Here is a 16,760-nt window from a genome sequence, read left to right as displayed (position 1 = left end):
CACTGTCTTATCCAGTAATTTCCCTTCTTTGTCCTTATAGGAATCCTAAATGTCCCTATGATAGTAGGATGGGTATCACCTTAGTTACGTTATGACTTGGGACAACACTGGCCTTAGCAAAAGTAGTCCAAGCATCTCTTCAAGCATGCTGCATTTCTGTATAGGTCTACCTCTCTCTCTCTTAAGCACGCTACTATGATAAAACTGAGATGGAAAAAAACACAGTATCTTGTAACATTGTGTAATATTATTGTGTAAATAGTATTGTGTAATAAGCACAGGTCTTGGATGGTTTGTCTGTGTCCATGCTGTGTCTGTTCTATGCTAACTATCTATTAAAACTGGGGTTTGCAATTAGAGCATGAATCTTATTAGTGCTGTAAAATGGAAGTAAAGACATTATTCTGTCTCAGCAGTTTACATTTTGCCCAGTTTTCCTACAGGTCTGAGTTTCCAAAACAGCTAATGCTTTTTTACAAGCTCTTTTGTTTTGTTTTGTTTTTTTTCGTTTCCTGTAATATTCCCTGTTTGGATAAAGATAGTCTAGGAACTTTTAAGCATTGCTGAATGGCTTGTATATAAAAAGAACTACTACTAAATGACTGTTTAATGTTCTATTTCTGTGATCATAACCATTATTTTCTCTGTATATATTTCATCCTTTCTCTTTAGAAAAAGACTTCTTGTTTTCAGTGAAGGGCTCATATGAAGAGAGCCAGACTCTGTCACTGGGCTCTGCCCAGCAACCCAAAAAGCCCCTCATCTTCCATTATGTCAAGTACAGTCTGCCAGAGCTGCGCATGGCTCTGGCAGAAAAGAAGCCGCCCTTCTGCTTGGTACGTGATCTTCAGGTTGAGTGAGCACAGTAAGCTCATGGTTTTCCATGCTTCACTGAGACAAATGGAAAGAATTTGTATTTTTAATCAAAAGTCATCTTCCATGATCTTCCGCTCTGGAAGAGCGCTGTACCCACTAAGACACCTAAATAATAGATGTCAACTTGGAAATTGCTGAATGTTGACCCTATTCAAAAAGATAGGTTGGTGACAGTACTCTTCTGTGGTATATATGTTAAATATTTTTCTACATTAAATTTTATTTTTCAGGGTACCTCATGTGAAGAGAAAAGAGATTGCAGTGCATCCCTCAGGATTCCTCTGGATTCATTTCCCTTCAAGGAGAAAGTAGCAGTAGCAAAGGTGATTGATACCAACTTTTTAGAATAAATCAAAAGCTATGGCCCCAAGATCGATGGGCATAAGTTTACTACATTACCGTGAAGTAGAAGTTTACATATCTAACTGCTAGCCTCCATTATCTGCAAGCATTAGAAAACTATGCAAAATAATAAACGGCTGTGCTAGGGAGGAATGTAGGAAGGGTAGAGTTCGTTTATGATGCTCTGTACTTTGGTGATTATTTAAAGGAAAGGACTTGATTAAATAACTCTTACTAATTAAAACTCACAAAATGAAGCAGACAAATCTCAGACTTTATGGCTTGTTTGAAGTTATGTCTGTGATTCTGACAATATGTGATACTCACACCTGGCTTTTTTGTCCTATCTTTGTGTTGAAGTTTGCAGGTCCATGAACATGCAGAAAATGAAGCAAGGCAGGGCACACTGGCAGACCTCATGTTGGTTTTTACTGTATACTGCTCTGTGTAACTTTAAGCTTAAACTTTAGTATAAATAATTTTAAGGAAAATACAATGGACTTAGAGAAGTTCTAAAAATAGGATGGAATTTCTCATTGTTACAGCTTTGTGGCTCTAACACTGCTCTCAGAAAAAGTGAAGGCCTTTAAAGCTGACTGAAAAGAGAGGGCATAAAATCATCTCCAATACTTATATTGTGTTGTGCGTTTTTCTTCATTGTTGTTTGTTTGTTTTCAGGATGAAACAATCAATTTACATGTGAAGTCAACTGACTGGTAAGAAATTGTGTCTTTGGGTTTTGTGGTTGTGAAAAAAATATCTTTTCTGAATAAAAAAATCATGGAGCTACGAGTTTAGAAAAATGTTTCTCATTTTCCTTGCTTGTAAAGAATCCAAGATACTTGTATATATATAAAAATAAAGGTCTTCAGGCAACGAATTTAAAATATTTCACTGTTTATAGTATCTGTTTATGGACTGCAATATTTGTTTGACAATTCTTGAAAAGCAGTGTGGAAAAAAAAAGCAGTATTTCTATTTTTTTTCTGTAAGACTTCAAAACCTGGTAACTTAGTCTTTTCTGGTATGCTTTCGTGGGGCCACAATACCATCTTATTAAAGCCTTATTGTAAAGTTTATGACTTGTAAGCATAGGTCCAGACCTTAATCGGAAGTGATCATGTACATAGGCTTTTTATATCCTATTTAACTGTGGACTCTGTCTGAGGTCAAGAAACTTAGATGTTCGCCTGGAGTTTGATCTATGTATGGAGGAGAAAAATTTCCTACAGAAACGGAGGAAATTGGTGGCTTCTGCTCTGAAAAAAGCACTTCATTTAGAACGGGACCTACAAGACCATGAGGTATGGGGAGCACTACTGGGGCTGGACTGTGTTGTGTAACAGAAATGAGTTGTCCATAGCTGTTTGTACATTGTTCCTTAACCAGCACTGATGTGTTCAGTGCCCCACATAAAAATAAGCATTTTTTTCTGCCTTACTTCTTTTTCATCTGTGTATCCTAGTCCTGGAGAATCACACTTTTTTTTTTAGCTGAGCTTTCAGTTACCAAGGCCCCAGATAGGGCATTTTATACTGTCAGATTATGAGTGGAAAAAAACCTAGCACTTGAAATGGTACATAACACTGAATGATGATGATGTTCCTTATCACCAGCTCTCTCCAGTGGTCACCATTTCAGCTGTACTGTTACTCTAACAGCACAATGTTATTCAACATTTTCCACTCATCTCTCCTACTTGGGACCATTGTGTCTAGAAATTGTCCATCAGTCTGGATAAGCCAGATCCCATAAGCTCCCATTTGAAGTGCAAAATGAAAATGAGTCTCAGAGCATAAGAACCACAGCCCCTTCAGAAACACATCTGAGTTTCAAACTCCATTTTCCAGTTGGGAATCCAAGTAAAATAAATTTTCTAGTCTTTCAAAATGTTGAATTGATTTCTTTTTTCTTTTTTTCTTTTTTTCCTTTTTTTTTCTTCTTTTTTTTTTTTTTCTGTTAGAGTGACCTTAGTCTTTTATGGCACTTATTAGAGAAAATATTAGGGTGAAAACAAGAGGAGGCAGCAGGCACAAAATACCTCAGAATTTAGCACTCAGTGAGTTAGGGTTTGCATTTGTTCATGTACATGCCAGCATGGGGATGGTTGGTGTTTCAGGGAGGGAATATGGCTTGTGATCAGGCACTACAGAAATGAAGAATTTTTCATTCTGAGGATTTCTTTTCACCTGTGCTTTTCATTTTGCCCAGAACATCTGCGCCAAAGGCATATTAAACATGATATGACAGTATGTCTTCGGATGCTATAAATCACAGACTCATTTAGGTTGGAACAGATCTCTAAGATCATCAAAATGGTGTCCCTGTACACAAACTAATCACACCAGTATACCAGTAGATCATTTCTCATTAGCATGTTGGTTTTGGGCGGTGGAGGGTGGGAGGGGAGTCTAAGTATAAGATTTTACTTTTTTTTAGGGGACTACTTTTAGCTACTAATTTCAGGTTGTCCAACAAGAAAAGGGATTGTTTCCTCATACTTAAACCCAAATCAGAATACTTTGCTTTGAGCTGAAATGCTTGATTTGGATCAGGTTAAAGAAGCATCGCTAAGTATTTCCTTGATGTGATTGCCTGGAAATGTGTATAGAAAATGTCACTTGGCCCCTCTTCTCTCAGTGGGTTTTACTTGGAGAAATGTGTCTTCCTGTAATATAATTTAGTTTTCTATGCAATCAGGCTTTGTAGTTCATCACTGCAATTATGTACTCTAGGTACTGTATGGGAAATATAATCCAGTCATTATATTTGACTTACAAAAGAGGATGAGCTTTTCTGGTTCTCAAAATAGACCCCTCAGGAGATAATGTTACATGAAGGAAAACAGCCTAAGATTGAAATGCCTTGAAAAAAAGTTATGAGCTGTTTCAGTAAGTCAGCATGTAAGAATTTAGAAGCCCAGTCTCTTTAGCTGAAAAATGTCAAAACTACCAAACTGTCTATTATTTTCTTTAAATTTCTGTATGAAATACCAACATTTCTTCTTTCTCTCCTCTGCTTGGGGAAATGGTGAGATGTCAGAATTTCTTGCAGGACCGAAATGCTGTGATTCATTTAGCTGTGACACCATGTGCTCTTGAGTACTAAGCTGTCGCTTACCAGCTGCTGTGTTTATGCTTAAACAGGTACCAGTTGTAGCAGTCATGACAACAGGAGGTGGCACCCGGGCACTGACATCTTTGTTAGGCAACCTGCTGGGTCTTCAGAAGCTGGATCTCTTAGATGCTATTTCATACATCACTGGGTCATCTGGCTCAACATGGTAAGGAGATCCTGAACAAAGATATTGTCTGTCAACTCTATAGCCTGCTGTATGAGGTTTATTCTCTTTGTTTCGGTAAAGGAAGATGTATATTTTTAGTTTCAAGCTTTTTTATTGTTGCATAAGGAACATGTTGTAAAACATTTTAGTTGTTTTTATTGCATCAGATTTTTCAATTTCTATCCCAAATCAACTCTATCTTAATTTCCATCTGCCTTATATTTGACAGCTAACTCAAAGCTTAGCACCTTGATTTAATGAAGTGCGAGAAATTATTTAATCATATGTGGTAGATTTCTATGGGATCTAAATCAAAAATTCTTTTCTCTTTCATAACGTACTGAGCCCCAAAGGTGCTTTTTATGAACCTCAGCTAGATTGTTTGTTGTGGTCCTTAAATCCAAGTCTTAAAAGTGAAAGCATGCATAAAAATGTGATAACATACTTCTTTTCCCCAGGACCTTGTCACATTTGTATCAGAACCCTGACTGGTCACACAAGGATCTCTTGGGACCAATTGGTGAAGTCCGCAGACATATGACCAAATGCAAGCTGAGCTGCTTTTCCCTGGAGAGCTTGAAGTACTATGACCGGGAACTAAATCTGAGGAAGCAAGAAGGATACCAGATCTCTAGCATCGATTTATGGGGGCTTCTGCTGGAAAAGGCATTAAGTGATGGGGTAGCATGTCTGTATTTTCTGTAACAGCTCCTGAATACTGTTGTACAGAAAATGAAGCTCCAGGGACAGGTGCTAGCATTATCAGGCAGATGATTTCTGCTGACTGACAAAGATCATTTGACCCCACATACCTCTCAACATATAATTACCAGCCTAAGAGATATTCAGTAGAGCAAGAAACCTGTATCTCCTTATACATGTATCTAATACACCTAATACTGTATATACATGTATCTAGGACACCTAATACTGGTGTCCTGCCTTTGGTTTCTTTTGCTCTGTTCATCCCTATGAGAACTTAAATAATCCATGTAAAATGGATGCACTTATTTGGAGGAATGACAGCACCACAAAACATCCTGTAGTTCTACTGTAATTAAATAAGCCTTAGTGGGTGTGTGAATGCTTAGATCATTCTTTGGTTAAATAAATAGTTTGTACTCAAAATGAATGGAGAGAATAAGAAATTGTAGCTGGAAACAGGTATTTATTTTCCTATAATCTTGCAAGCCCGTACGCTGTCACAAGGTTTCTTGGTTTTCTCTTTCTCTTTTTCTGGTCAATTCTCAGAAAAACAACCACAGACTCTCAGATGAGCGACAGGCATTGAATCAGGGTCAGAATCCCCTACCTATCTACATGATCCTCAACATCAAAGATGACTACAGCCTTTCAGAGTTTAAAGGTGATGGCAAAACCGAGCTCTATCTGGACTCAGTGTACCTGTATTATCAGTTACTGCATGCCCTGCAACCCCTTGCACTACTGAACCATAGCATTCATAACCAGTTCCTTTTCATCTTCCATTTTTAGACTTTGTGCCCAGGCTCTGGAAGGAACCCAGCTCCTATGGGACAGGAGAAATTTGGGGGAGGTTCCTTAGGGCAGCCAAAGCACTCCCAAATCAGAGCCTTGTCTCCGCACGTGGGGTAACTTAGGCTGACCCTTTTTGATATAAACTTCATTTATGTCCTATATGGAGAGGCTCATTAGGAAGTTCTGCAGGAACAAGTTTGGGAAAAATTTGTTGAGTGAGTGACTGAAACTATCAGAATGATACCATTACCCTCAGGAAGGCCAGACTGTGATCACCCTGCTGATAGGGTTTGTCCTGCAGTTGCTTCCCTGCTATTTCAGAGCACTTCTTTCAAGGAAGTAAGGAAAGGATTTTGAATTAAATATTCATTTGGTGTCTCTGCAGAATGGATTGAGTTCACACCTTATGAGGTTGGGTTCTTAAAATATGGTGCCTTCATTCGTGCAGAGGATTTTGGCAGCAAGTTTTTCATGGGTCGCTTGATGAAGAAGCTCCCCGAGTCTCGGATCTGCTTCATGAAAGGTGATGTGCTCCCTTGAGAAACTATGGATTGTTTAAAAAAGTGCTTAATATATACAGTCCCTGCATATTGCAACAGTGCTCTGCAACATGCAGGACTGAAATATAACGTACGACATTTTGTTCTCAATTTTGGATGCATTCCTTAGGTGAACATTTCAAATAACACTATTCACTATTGTGTTTCTTATGCTTGAAGTTTCAGGGCTGCTTAAGGAAGTTTATTTTCAACAGGTCAGTAGCAGTTTTCCACAGGGAAAATATTTATATTTTGAAACTGGAATCTTACAGCCAAATTTGTCTATAAATGGGACTATTTTATAACAAAAACAATGTTGTTACACTGAAGTTGTTATATAATATGATAATTCTGAGTAGTGTTCCCAAATGTTATTGATATTTTTGCAAGTTTAATAGTATTCTATTTTTTTTAAGTTTTTCTTGCATGATTAAAGTGGTGAGTTTTGCCGTTTTTATTTCAGTAATGTGTGAGTTGCTCCCAGGAAAGCATGAAGGACAGCTTTGCAGTTTTTGTGCAATTCTTCTTGTTTTAATTTTGTGCAGTGCTAGAATTCTCTACCACACCATTTTATATGCTAGTTCATGGGAGTAAAGTTGTCTGCAGAAGAGTCCTTCTGCTCTTAACTCTGAACAACAGGTGCATTACATGTAAATAAGCATGACACACAACAGGACACCAAGAAGACCAGCAAGAAAGGGTTTAGTTACAACTGAAAAGCCCAGATGAACAACAACATTGTGTTGTATTCCTTATTTGAAGTGCAGAGAAGTTGTGCACCTCAATGTATGATGCAAAAGGAACCCAGAGTCATATTGGTACTAACATGAGAAAATACCTGGGCATGAGGAAGACTTGCAAGACTTGCAAGCCAGGCAAACACCAAATCCAGAACCACGAGATGCTAGAGAGTGGGGAAGAGACCCATTTATGTTTTCCCATTTTCATGTATTCTTCTTCTGTTAAGTGCCTTGGGCTGTCAACCAGAGATAGGAAATAGATCATGGAGCTACGTGGGACTGTGAAGCCTTCTGAGAATATCTTGCCTCCATTGCAGCTTATCAATGACAGTGGTGTGGTCATACCCAAGGTGGCCAGGTAGCAAGCACACCCTGCACATCCAGTCTGGGTTGAGCTCTGGGTTCTTGCTCCCAGTACCTTAATTAGGCCGGTGACCCTAAAGCTGTAAGTGCATCTTTAGAAAGGTTAGAGCAGAGAGTTAGAGCTATGTTGCCACCTAGTGATGCAACGTAAGTGCCCTCTTGGGATACAATTAAATGTACTGGTAGTTAAGCATGGCAATTTAAGGATAAAAGTGAGGTGTCATTTGCAGGGAGAGGTAATGTCTTAAGTGCAAGGACAAAAGTGACTAAGGACAATGGGAATAAGAAGAGGGATGTGGGGGAGATTAGTCTCACTCAACTGGTGTCAAGGGAAAGTGTACAATGGGCACTGAAGGTGTCTTGTTTTAGGGGACTGCTTTGCAGACCATCCCAAAATGTGCTCTAACTACTTGGATCCTGGCTGTTCAGGAGCAAACTCTAAATCTTTAATTATGTATACAGTTGAATATGACATATTTTATAGACCAGACTCTTACTTTATGTGAAATGGCATGGTTTTACTCTCTGAGAGATGCTTAAAAAGAAAAAAGAAAAAAGTGGCTTGCAAAATATTGGTAATAACTGTATGTGACAATGAATTATGGTGGCTGAAGGCCTGGCACAATGTTTAAACCATGTAGGTTCCTCTGGAGGATAAACTGTGAGTTGCTGTAAAAGAACTTAGTACCATTTTTGCTTAGAGTTCAGAAACCTTGTGGCATTCTGAGACACCTTGCAAGAGCTGAAAAGTTTTGTTTTAAAACCTGTGGAAAGAGGAAAGGGATATTTTCCATTTAAGTATTTCTAAGCAGTTACCCTTTTCTCTATCACTGTACAGGCCTGTGGAGCAATGTATTTTCATACAACCTCTTGGATGCCTGGCATTCATCGGATCCTTCAGAAAGGTGCTCACTGAGGTGCACCCAACACAGGGCTGTTGATGTTGGTTGGTTATATTTCTGTTTCTACTTTACCTGTTGCTTTACAAATCTATAAATGAATATAACATCCAGATACATATAGCAGGATATCTTTATATCTTTGTAAATCTTAAAGCTTTTGGCTTTTTTTCTTTTTTTTTTTTTTTTGGTCCCCTGGGGGGTCGTGTTGCCACTATCTACTTCACTTTCTCTCTAATGTCTGCATTCATCCATAGCAATGTTATTTCCACTGGTCACCCTTGCACTGAATTGGTGTAAGTGTTGACTTGCCACTAAATATAAAACTACCAAAGTTTTAAGCAGATAATCTTTGCCAGGGACCTTTCAGGAAACCTGCATGTTGAAACAAACTCAGTGCTGCGTTCTCTGTCTGCCTTGTCAGATCACACGTTTTTTGTCTGTTGTTGTTGTTAAAGACTTGGATGTATCAGTTATGTGGAACTCTTGTGTCCTATTTAGAGGTGTTGCCTGTCTTCCCTGTGTTCAAATTTGATCGATGAATCTGGTTCACATACTTTTCACCACTTTCTCCGGGGAAGTGTTGCGGAACCCTTCACTCAGTAAATGCCAGAGATGACAGAAAGTCATTGGCCCTCATTCTCAATCTGATGAGGTGTCATTTAGCACAATCCTTTTTTTTCTGCTCTTTTCCACATGTCTAAGTCTTCTGACAGCATTTTTTTTCAAAGCCAGTTTGGACTAGCTTTGAAATAAACTGGTCTGGATTCTTAGCCTCTATTGATTTTCACACAGGGAATCCACCTATGATTTCTATCAAACAATAGATCACTTTTTTTTCCAGCTTTAAGAAGTTTGTTTCTGTTCTCACTTTGTTTTTTTATGGAATATACTTCACTGAACATTGATTTTCTTGTTCCTATTCTGGTATTTATTTGATTGTACGTTGGATCTTCTTTACTTTAGCTGATATTATGGTACGCTATAATTATATTATGTATTATTATATTATAATTTAGTTCATTTTAAGTATTGCAAATAATGCTATCAAAACAATAACTTGTTTATCTGTTCTACCTCTCAGAAAGAGACGAGCCTTCTCTACCAGCCAGGAACCATCAGTTGGAAACTTACTTAGTCACCCCTGAATGTGGCTTCATGGGCATTGTTCGGGAGGTCTTGTCTGAGCGAGTGATGGTTTCAAAGTTCTACAACTTTCTGAAGGGGTTCCAGATGCACAATGAATACCTTCAGAGCAAAAGCTTTCATATATGGAAAGGTAACCATCTCCGAATATTAATTTCTTCTGGTTAGATGGTTGGTATATTTGTTAGTGAAGAGAAGGCAGATGATGAACAGGCTTAATTCTTCACTTTGGAAACAAAAATTTCAAGATAAGTAGTCAAATTTCATAAGTGAATTTGCAAAACAGCTGTAATTGTGGCACAGCTCTGTTGTTACTGAAATTAAAATGTTTAACAGATACTCCAAGAAATCTCTTGATTCTGGGGAAGGGCAGCTACTGCTTGTTGGGAATGCAAAAACAGCAGCATCAGACATGAAGGAGCTCTGTCTTTTTGTTGTGGATAGATCTTTCTCTTCTGAGTTAAGACTGAACTTCAGGAGTGCAGCAGGGTCTTGGAAAAAGTAATGAGGCATTTATTTCATTATTATTATTATTTCCTCTTTTATTAGCCAAACAGCAAATATATTACTTCTTTGGAGAATCACTCATTATAAGAAATATTTCCTTTTAGATACTGTACTAGAGAATTTTCCCAACCAGCTGACAGAAACAGCAGAGTTCCTGTGCCTTGCCGACACAGCAGGATACATTGATATCAGCTACCCACCACTCATGAGACCAGAGAGAAAAGTGGATGTTGTCCTACACTTAAATTATTCTTCTGGATCACAGACATTGGTGCGATGACCACTCTATTCTTGTCAGTAATGACAACTGTCTTTTCACCCTTCTTAAATCCTAAGGAGTCGGAATAATTTATGTAGAAGAAACTGATATTGGGAGAAAAGGATTCTTGGTGTACAGCTCCAGTTTTCTAGATATCTGGGTCTCACACTAATGCTAACATACCACAGCCAGTCCCCTAAGGAGAACAGAAGTAGTATCAGTTTTCTAAATCTCGTATTTTAATTAAGCCTGTGATCGGCAAACATTACCTTCTACACCTGTGTGCTCCTTGGACCTCAATACAGCTCGCTATGTACTCTGTATGGGGTGTTTCTCTGGGACCAGTATTGACCACTGATGAGCTCATTTAATTTCTTGTGATACCTCCTAAAGATATCCACATGCAAATTACAAGTAATTTGTCTCTCTAATACGATAGCTTGATTTTTTTTTTCTAAGTCATGGAGAATAATAATTGTCCTTTATTTGAAACAGAAAGTATGACAAAAATAGCTAATGATATGAACTATAATCCCTGGTACCCAATGGACAGAGCTTCTTGAAGACTAAAGTTTTCATAAATGGCAACCAGATTCAGGAATAAAATTCCCAGTTTCAGAAGTGACTTTACCCACCCCAAGATGAAGTTAACATTTCAGTCAATATGACATTTGATCCCAGATGCCTACATCACTTTATATAACTATCTAAGGCATCTAGGACAGTTAGAGGCTTTTAAATATTTCATGCCAAATTAACGAAGTTTTTGTACTTCTGTGAATTGATGTTTTAAAAATATACCATCTTAAATTCCTCTCCATGCTGCTAATTTCAGGATTTTCTCCAGTAAGGGGCATGTTTCTGTGTTCTAAGTGACTGGGGCCACCCCTACCCCACAGTTATGAACATCTTATTTATCTTGCAGATAAAGGCTGAGAAAGAGGAGGTAGGACAACAATCAGGAGTGCAAGTTGGAGTCTTGAAATCTTGTTCTGTTGATAACCAAAACTTAATTTCTCATGAAAGAGACAAAGACCAGAAGAAACACTGGCAGCGAAAGCTGCTCCCTGATCTTTGTGTAGTGCCTTTGCTGGATGTGTTGTGCATTGTGAAGAGGGACAGAATTTCTGACGTTTTTTTCCTGTCTGAATGCAGCCTTTGGAAGAAGCCTCCAAGTACTTCTTAAAACAGGGAATCCCATTTCCCAAAATCCACCTGAGTGAAGAGGAAAAGAAAAATCTAAAGGAGTGTTACATCTTTGAAGATGCAGAGACCCCAGGGGCACCAACAGTGGTGTTTTTCCCACTGGTGAATGACACGTTCAGAAAATACAAAGAGCCAGGTAAGCTGTGGGACAGAGCTGGTCCTCCTACCACCTACCCACCCTTCAGTGGCATCAGCTGCCATGGCTCCCATGGGGAGGAATGTGGGTGTCAGGGTAGAGACATTGGTCCCCACCTGGAAAGCAGGATGTATGACCATCTCTGTGCCCTATCAATGACTTCTCTTGATTTGGCAGGTGTGGAGCGTAGCCCTGCTGAGATGGCAGAGGGCAATGTGGATGTTTCCAGCCTTTTTTCCCCATACTGCATAAACAGCTTTACCTACACAGAGGACCAATTTGACAAGCTGGTAAAACTGACCAGCTACAACATTCAGAACAACAAGCATCTGATTCTTCAGGCTTTGAGTTCAGCAATAGAGCAGAAACAGCAACACAAAAAATGAATGCTGTCCTGAGTTCAGAAAGATGCCTATATCACTTTTTCTTCCCCTGCAGAAGAATGAAGACCTGTTGATGAATGAATATATGGACTTGGGAAAGTACTAAGACTTATTTCAGCCTGTATTTCCTCTCCACCAAGTGGCAATCCTGGATAAACCCATCAAAAATTAATAATTAATCTTGTGCTTTATTTAAGCAGGTTTGCACTGCTTGTGATTTTTTTCATGTGTTTATCTATATATATGTCTATATGCAGTAAATCAAAGGTTAGGAAATATGGGGCTTATTGATGAGTTTTTTGCATGCATGAATGTGGAACAGCGAAATAACTGTCAAAATTTATTGCACTAGTAAAAGTTGTATGTGAAGATAAATGAGATACAGTTGTTTGCATTTAATTTGCAATAAATTAATAGAAAAACATGTAATAAAAGCGGACAATCTCAAAGAATGAGAGAACTAGATTTTGTTTTAATGTCAGCCTGAAATTTTACTGCAAATAACATGCAAAGCTAAACATAAAAGATATAGAAAAACTGAGATTTCATGTGTAAAATCCAAATTTTCCATACTTCTGAATTTCCCAGTTTTATTATGCCACTGATATTTGGGTTTGGAAAATCCTCTGGAAGTGACTGCTCCATACCCTGTAGTGAGTCACAAACTGCTCTTCTGGTGCATGCATATGTACCTGACCTGTGGTTGTGCTTTTCCTTAAATACTTGTGGTGTTTAGAATATCCATCTCATCATCTACTTCCCATTAGTTTCAACTGGTCTAATAGTATTTCTTGTTATTATGGGATAGGGATCCTGTGAGAATAAAAACATCAAAGACTGAGACACATTCAGATTTTGTGGTAAGAGGACAAGCTAACTGTTTTACGCTGATATCCAGGGGCAATTCATGGGTAATTACGTAACTTTGTTAGTCCTTGAATATATACAAGTAACACAGGTTTTGTGCAACTACTATAAATAGCATAAGGTGATTTGTTGAGATTGCTTATTTTCTAGATGGAGACCAAAATAATTATTTGTTTTATGAATGATTTTAATAATGCAAGTACTCAGCAAACCTGTTTGGTTACAACAGAGAAGCTGATCTTACAAAAAAAAAAAAGTAATGCTTAAGTCAGTATCAGCTGCGCCTTAATTACTTCAAATTTAAATAAAACACAGTAACTTGTCTGTGTTGAAGTAACATGTTAGCACACACAGGACAGTGAGTGTTCACCTTGAATAGATGCAATCATAGCCAAAATATAAGATAAATCCTTAATTCAAAATGAAACATTAACTTAGAAAAGGTTGAAAATTTCTCTCTTCTCTTGCTGTCATCTTCTGTCTCTCTTGCTTCAAGCATTCCTCTATGGCTTTTAGCCCTTGTCTTCTTCATTATCCCATACTTACCTCTGATGACCTCAGCCCCCTTAGGGGTGGTGTGTCCTTGCCCCAGCTGCTTTTCTAAGCCCTCACACCTCCATCCAATTTGCAGTCCTGGTTTAAATCTCCACGGAGCTGCAGTGACTGTTTACATGGTTGTACTCATCAAGGGTTCTTCTCATTGTGATCTCTGCTGCTGAATCACTCAGTCCCTTTCGGCATTGCCTCTCCTCTGTCCTAGCTCCAACTCCCTCTTGGGCTTCCCTGCTTGTCATTATGGCAAATCTATTTGGGGTGACACATATTTTTGCTACTTCTCCCACCTGCTTGTCTTCCAGATGGAGTTTTGGGCATCTTCAAAAGCTGCAAATGAGTTCTCTTTCCTGCCTTCCACGATCTTTACTGACACCAAGTTTCAAGAGCCCAGCCTCTCTTTTCCCTTTCCTGCCCTTAACTATAAATCCATTGCTTCCCTTGCTGTGTTTTTGTTTGTTGGTTTGAGTGTGCCACTAGAGCACCCCCCTCCTCTGCTCCACCCTACAGGGGCTGAGCCTGTCCCCAGGTGCCCTTCCTACCCACAGGCAGTCTGGTCAGGCCTGCACAATAGCTGTTAGTGGTGCTTCTGGTGTGGTGAAGATCTTGGATGAGAACTGGATCTTCTTGTCAATCTTCCCTTTGCAATCCTCAAACATCCATGGCTTGCTTCTTGCAGATGTACCTCTGCAGCTTGCTCCCTTACCTACAGCCACCTGAGTCCCACAGCGAGGTCCTTACTGTTACCCTGAAAATACCTATGTGTCCTATGTTGTTATGGGCCCTGAAAAAGTTCTTACTTAATCCTTCATCCTGGGGCCATGGGGGCCTTCATCCAAATACATGTAACAACCCCACACGTCATGCTTCTGAGCTGGGGTGTAGGACACGAGACCTATCTTGTCATCTGCAGTCAAGCCCATTGCACGGCCTTCTCGCCCATGACTCACGTGTGCTCCCCTGGCACAGCAGGCCTTGTCTTGGCCTGTAAGGTCATGCAGGCCCCTGCAACCTGAGCTGAAATATGTGACAAGGCAGCCTGTCTTTGTGTGTCCCTCATGGGGAAAGGAGGGAGCACAGTCATTTGGGACTGCTGGTTTCTTCCTCTCTGAGGTACTACAATAGTAGCAGTGGCTCCAGATGCCTGTTCCTCAGCAGTGGCCTGTTCTGACTCCCATCCAGTCAGCACTCCTGGTCCATGCTTAGTAGAGCTGCTTTATGACTTAGGGGCTGATTAATTTGCTGCTTGCTTTTTATCATTAAATTATTAATTAATTGAATGGAATGCTTGCAGAAAGTCCTGCTGGTCAGTTCTGCTGCAAGCCAGTGCAGGAGTTTTGTGTGGCTTTGTCCGGCTTTGTCCTCTGGCATTTTATGTTCTGCTTCGCTGCAAATTGGGTGTGTTCTCTTCACGCAGCCTCTGGGCTGTACTAAGGCATTGAAGGAATGCAGGTGACAGCTACAGATGTGGCATTTAAAAGCACCTTTGGTTTTGCAGGTTGGGCGTGTCCCTTTTTACAGGAAATAGGAGTAATCCCATGAAATCATCCCCTTGAGGCAGGAAACAAACTAGAGGGGGAGATGCTGAAAAAATCCAGGCCCGTGCTGTATTTCAGATTTAGGCACTAATATCGTAAACATGATTTTTTCCTAAATATTTTAAAAGGCAAAAGTCTTGACAGCTGTGGTAGTAGGAATTACATACACTAGCACAGAGACCTTCTTAGTTGTAATGAATATGTCCTGCATCTTTTCTGTGTCTGGCTTTTCCTTCTTACCTATTCATTATGTGGAAGTAAGTGAAGGTATTAGCATGCAATTGCACCTTTGCCCCAGCCCTTCCGATTATCACAGAGAAGCATCAAGCACTGGGCAGTTCAGGAAGGTGAGTCAGCTTGTAGGAACCTAAGGAAAACAGCAGTGGGATTTCTGAACCCCTTGTGTGGTGTGTGAGTACATGGACAGTCCTGTCAAGCGAGCGCTGCTGAGGAAGCAGAAGCAAATGGGATTCTCAACGTACTTTAGCCACTGTATCGTTTTGTCTGCTGTGGTTGGCAGCACCATTTAATGCTGTTCCGTAACCCATAGAGTAATCAAACAAAAAAATATAAACTGTCTGAGCGAAGTGAGCAATTTGTTTGTGAGATGACAGGTTGCACCACATAAATTACGGGAAATATTTGCCACAGCGGATACAAGAGAACGTGGGTGATAGAGCAGGACTCCCTTCTGTGAAACCCTGTGCCAAAACCTGTCCACGTGTAAAACTCTGCAGTGTATGTGCAATTACCTATCGTGTTACTGGAGAGAGTGACAATGCTTCAGAGGAGGCCATCAGGGTCTCTTTTCTGATAGGGTTGGTTTCCTTATACCCTCATCATAGTATGCTGGTCCACAGGTAGCAGTGGGTGACAGCTGTGTCTTTTATGCCACTGAACACTTGGACCTTTGAGCTCCTTCTGAAAGCCTGTCCATTGAAAGCTTCCCATCTAAGCCCACCACACCCACAGCATTCATAAAGCACTTACCCAACACACTCCCCACACTTCATATCAAAACTCTGTGATTTTTTGTCATGCCTCCAGTTTCTTGCTCCTTGGTTTCTGAGGTCTCCTTTCCTTTCCCTTCAGCCCACCATTTCTTATCATATTTTTTTCTACATGGTCAGGTGTCTCACCAGGATGTTATGGCCTGATCCCTGCTATACTAATACCAAATACTATACTAATACTAAAAAATACTAAACTTGTAGTGTTCCTGCTGGTTCTAAGTATGACCAAGATCCCATCATTCAGTCCTGAAATTTCTGGAGGTACCATTGCAGTAAAGAGGAGTCGTGAGAAAAAAAGGGAAAGAAAACAGATGGGATGAAAGGCAAGGGAGGGAAGACAGGAAGAAGGAAAAAAAATTTGGATCATTTGAATAGAACTGAAAAAGGGATTATAGTTATGTGGTATTAAGAGGGACAAAAGAAAGACATATTTTGGAAAGCCAAGAAGTCAATGAGAAAGGAAATATGGCAGGGAATTGGAGGAAGGAAAAAAGAAAAAAGAAATAAGGAGGAAATCAGGAATGAGAAGGGGATGGAGACAAACATTTTTAAATGGAGATCAATGTATATCCTTCTTCTGCTTTCTTCAGAGATGTCTTGACAGGCTGTTCCAT

General features: G+C 39.6%; 1 protein-coding gene across 3 annotated transcripts in view; it reads left to right on the top strand.

Annotated features, from left to right (window-relative positions):
• The window catches only part of LOC121071426 (cytosolic phospholipase A2 epsilon-like), a 31,107-nt gene extending 17,802 nt beyond the window's left edge, over window positions 1–13,305 (top strand). For 2 of the 3 annotated variants that reach the window (XM_040559677.1, XM_040559676.1), the window contains exons 8-20: window positions 673–836; window positions 1,107–1,199; window positions 1,897–1,934; window positions 2,387–2,522; window positions 4,365–4,501; window positions 4,960–5,182; window positions 5,753–5,867; window positions 6,384–6,521; window positions 8,479–8,586; window positions 9,624–9,818; window positions 10,297–10,463; window positions 11,607–11,793; window positions 11,971–13,305. In XM_040559677.1, the coding sequence (XP_040415611.1) occupies window positions 673–836; window positions 1,107–1,199; window positions 1,897–1,934; window positions 2,387–2,522; window positions 4,365–4,501; window positions 4,960–5,182; window positions 5,753–5,867; window positions 6,384–6,521; window positions 8,479–8,586; window positions 9,624–9,818; window positions 10,297–10,463; window positions 11,607–11,793; window positions 11,971–12,179 (1,910 nt within the window). In that variant the 3' untranslated portion in view covers window positions 12,180–13,305. Of the gene's footprint in view, window positions 1–672; window positions 837–1,106; window positions 1,200–1,896; window positions 1,935–2,386; window positions 2,523–4,364; window positions 4,502–4,959; window positions 5,183–5,752; window positions 5,868–6,383; window positions 6,522–8,478; window positions 8,587–9,623; window positions 9,819–10,296; window positions 10,486–11,606; window positions 11,794–11,970 lie in introns of those variants that run through there. The other variant, XM_040559678.1, reaches the window with a different exon arrangement.
• Window positions 13,306–16,760: the final 3,455 nt, after the last annotated feature.

Source organism: Cygnus olor, chromosome 5 (assembly GCF_009769625.2).
Source record: "Cygnus olor isolate bCygOlo1 chromosome 5, bCygOlo1.pri.v2, whole genome shotgun sequence".
NCBI classification, from domain to species: domain Eukaryota; kingdom Metazoa; phylum Chordata; class Aves; order Anseriformes; family Anatidae; genus Cygnus; species Cygnus olor.
Note: the sequence above shows the minus strand (reverse complement) of the source record. Positions and strands in the feature narration are given on the sequence as shown.